This window comes from Notolepis coatsorum (genome assembly GCF_963971535.1).
Source record: "Notolepis coatsorum genome assembly, chromosome: 5".
NCBI lineage: Eukaryota > Metazoa > Chordata > Actinopteri > Aulopiformes > Paralepididae > Notolepis > Notolepis coatsorum.
This window is the reverse complement of record NC_140169.1, coordinates 97,797,154-97,799,653: the sequence shown is the minus strand read 5'-3', so window position 1 is coordinate 97,799,653 and position 2,500 is coordinate 97,797,154. Positions and strand designations below refer to the sequence as shown.

Genomic DNA, 2,500 nt, shown 5'->3' with positions numbered 1-2,500 from the left:
GTCTCTCTCCTCACCCTCGCTCTCCCGGGACTTGGACCGTCCACTTTGAAGGAGCAGGCGAGTGTGACAACCACTTCCCCTTAGACCCCTCAGAGATGGTAGGTTACACACACACACACACACACACACACACACACACACACACACACGCACACACACACACGCACGCAGTGTTGCTTTAAAGGAACCCACCAACATTATGGGAAATGCACCTACCATCTTCTCCAGAGTCGGACAAAAAGATAGACACCAATTTCCTCTCTGTGCTTTTCAGTAGAAAACTATCCGGCTGCAAGCTAGCCTAGCTTAGCACAAATGAATGGAAGCAGATATGGTGCACATGTCCCATAATGTTGGCATGTTCCTACATTAGATAGCTTTTCAGGGGGGCGGAGTTCTGAAGTAGCAGAAGATGGAAAGCTCTCCTACATTGAAGTCTTTGTACCAAAGTATCCCAGCTGACGTTAGATATATAATTACCCTGGTATGGATGAATAAATACCCACATCCAAGTTTGAATGGATCTCCCTTTGGCTTTCTTATAGCCCAGCTAAACTAATCTAGGGCTGGGCGATATGGCCTAAAAATAAAATCCCTGATTTTTTTTTAAATCAGATTTACGATTATTTTAATCGTAAATCGTAATTTTTTTTCTCTTGAGCAAAATTTTGACAAAAAAAAATTTCAAACCAAGATGAATGTCCCTATTGGGATTGAAGTGCAATAAATCAAATCAAATGTATTTATAAGGCCCGACAACACACGTTAATGTCCCCATGGGCCGCACAAGTCTTCTTTAAACAAGTCAAGAAGAAAACATGACAATAAGTCAAGAACAGAACAAGAACACCATAACTTGCTTTTTCACCAAACTTCATTTAAAACAAATAAAAGGTGCCTCTTGATCATCAAACAAGAATGAATTTCCCTATTGGGATTAATAAAGTGCAAATCTAACTTTCACCAAACATCACTTTTTGTAAAATAAAAGGTGACTCTTAATTTTTTGAAAATCGATTACCGGTATATTTTTTCAAAATCGTCCTAAATCATTAATTCGAATTAATCGAAATATCGATTAATCATCCAGCCCTAAGCTAATCCAGACTGTGGTTACACACACACACACGCACGCACGCACGAATGAACACACACACGAACCATCAGCCATTTGATTGAGGACTATATTACCAAATATCAAAGACAGTGGGTCAGGCGGTAGAGCGGTCGTCTGGTAATCAGAAGGTTCCCGGTTCGATTCCGGCTCCTCCCGGCAGCGTGTCAAAGTGTACTTGAGCAAAGACACTTAACCCCTAACTGTTCCTGATGACAGCCATCTGTGTGTGTGTGAATGAACAGGTGAATGTGAGACATACGTTTTAAAGCGCTTAAGATAAAAGCTGTTATATAAATGCAGTCCATTTAGCGTCCTGTAGTGAGCGATGCTGTTCAGAGTCATGTAGCTACAGATGTAACGTTAAATGGCTTCTACACTCAATATAATTACTAGCTTCAACCCTGAGACCACACACGCGCGCGCACACACACACACACACACCACTTCCTCTATAATTGGCCTGTTTATACCAGCTCTCCTGTTTCATGACTCACAGTCTCACACACACCCTCACGCCCGTGCACGCATGCACACACACACACACACACACACACACACACGCACACACATATCAAGGTGAGAGGACATGGGTAGGCAGACATATTGGTAGGCAGCAAGGTGAGAGGACATATTGGTAGGCAGCAAGGTGAGAGGACATATTGGTAGGCAGCAAGGTGAGAGGACATATTGGTAGGCAGCAAGGTGAGAGGACATATTGGTAGGCAGCAAGGTGAGAGGACATATTGGTAGGCAGACATCAATGGTAGGCAGCAGGCACATCTTGTTATCAACCAGGAAAGGCTTAGTTGTCAATCTAGTGTGATCAATGCACGTGCTGCCCAGCCACAGTCTGTCTCTGCTCTCTGGGGAGGGGAGGCAGCAGCAGGGTTACAGCCACAGTCTGTCTCTGCTCTCTGGGGAGGGGAGGCAGCAGCAGGGTTACAGCCACAGTCTGTCTCTGCTCTCTGGGGAGGGGAGGCAGACGCAGGGTTACAGCCCCAGTCTGTCTCTGCTCTCTGGGGAGGGGAGGCAGACGCAGGGTTACAGCCCCAGTCTGTCTCTGCTCTCTGGGGAGGGGAGGAGGGTTACAGCCACAGTCTGTCTTTGCTCTCTGGGGAGGGGAGGAGGGTTACAGCCCCAGTCTGTCTCTGCTCTCTGGGGAGGGGAGGAGGGTTACAGCCACAGTCTGTCTTTGCTCTCTGGGGAGGGGAGGAGGGTTACAGCCCCAGTCTGTCTCTGCTCTCTGGGGAGGGGAGGCAGACGCAGGGTTACAGCCACAGTCTGTCTCTGCTCTCTGGGGAGGGGAGGCAGACGCAGGGTTACAGCCACAGTCTGTCTCTGCTCTCTGGGGAGGGGAGGCAGCAGCAGGGTTACAGCCACAGT

At 47.3% G+C, this 2,500-nt stretch overlaps 1 protein-coding gene across 7 annotated transcripts in view; it reads left to right on the top strand.

Moving 5' to 3' along the window:
- afdna (afadin, adherens junction formation factor a) overlaps positions 1-2,500 on the top strand; it is a 244,966-nt gene that overhangs the window by 173,571 nt on the left and 68,895 nt on the right. For all 7 annotated transcript variants that reach the window (XM_084315182.1, XM_084315177.1, XM_084315178.1 and 4 more), the window contains one exon: positions 1-98. This exon is cut by the window's left edge and continues 9 nt beyond it. In XM_084315182.1, the coding sequence (XP_084171308.1) occupies positions 1-98 (98 nt within the window). The remainder of the gene's footprint in view (positions 99-2,500) is intronic.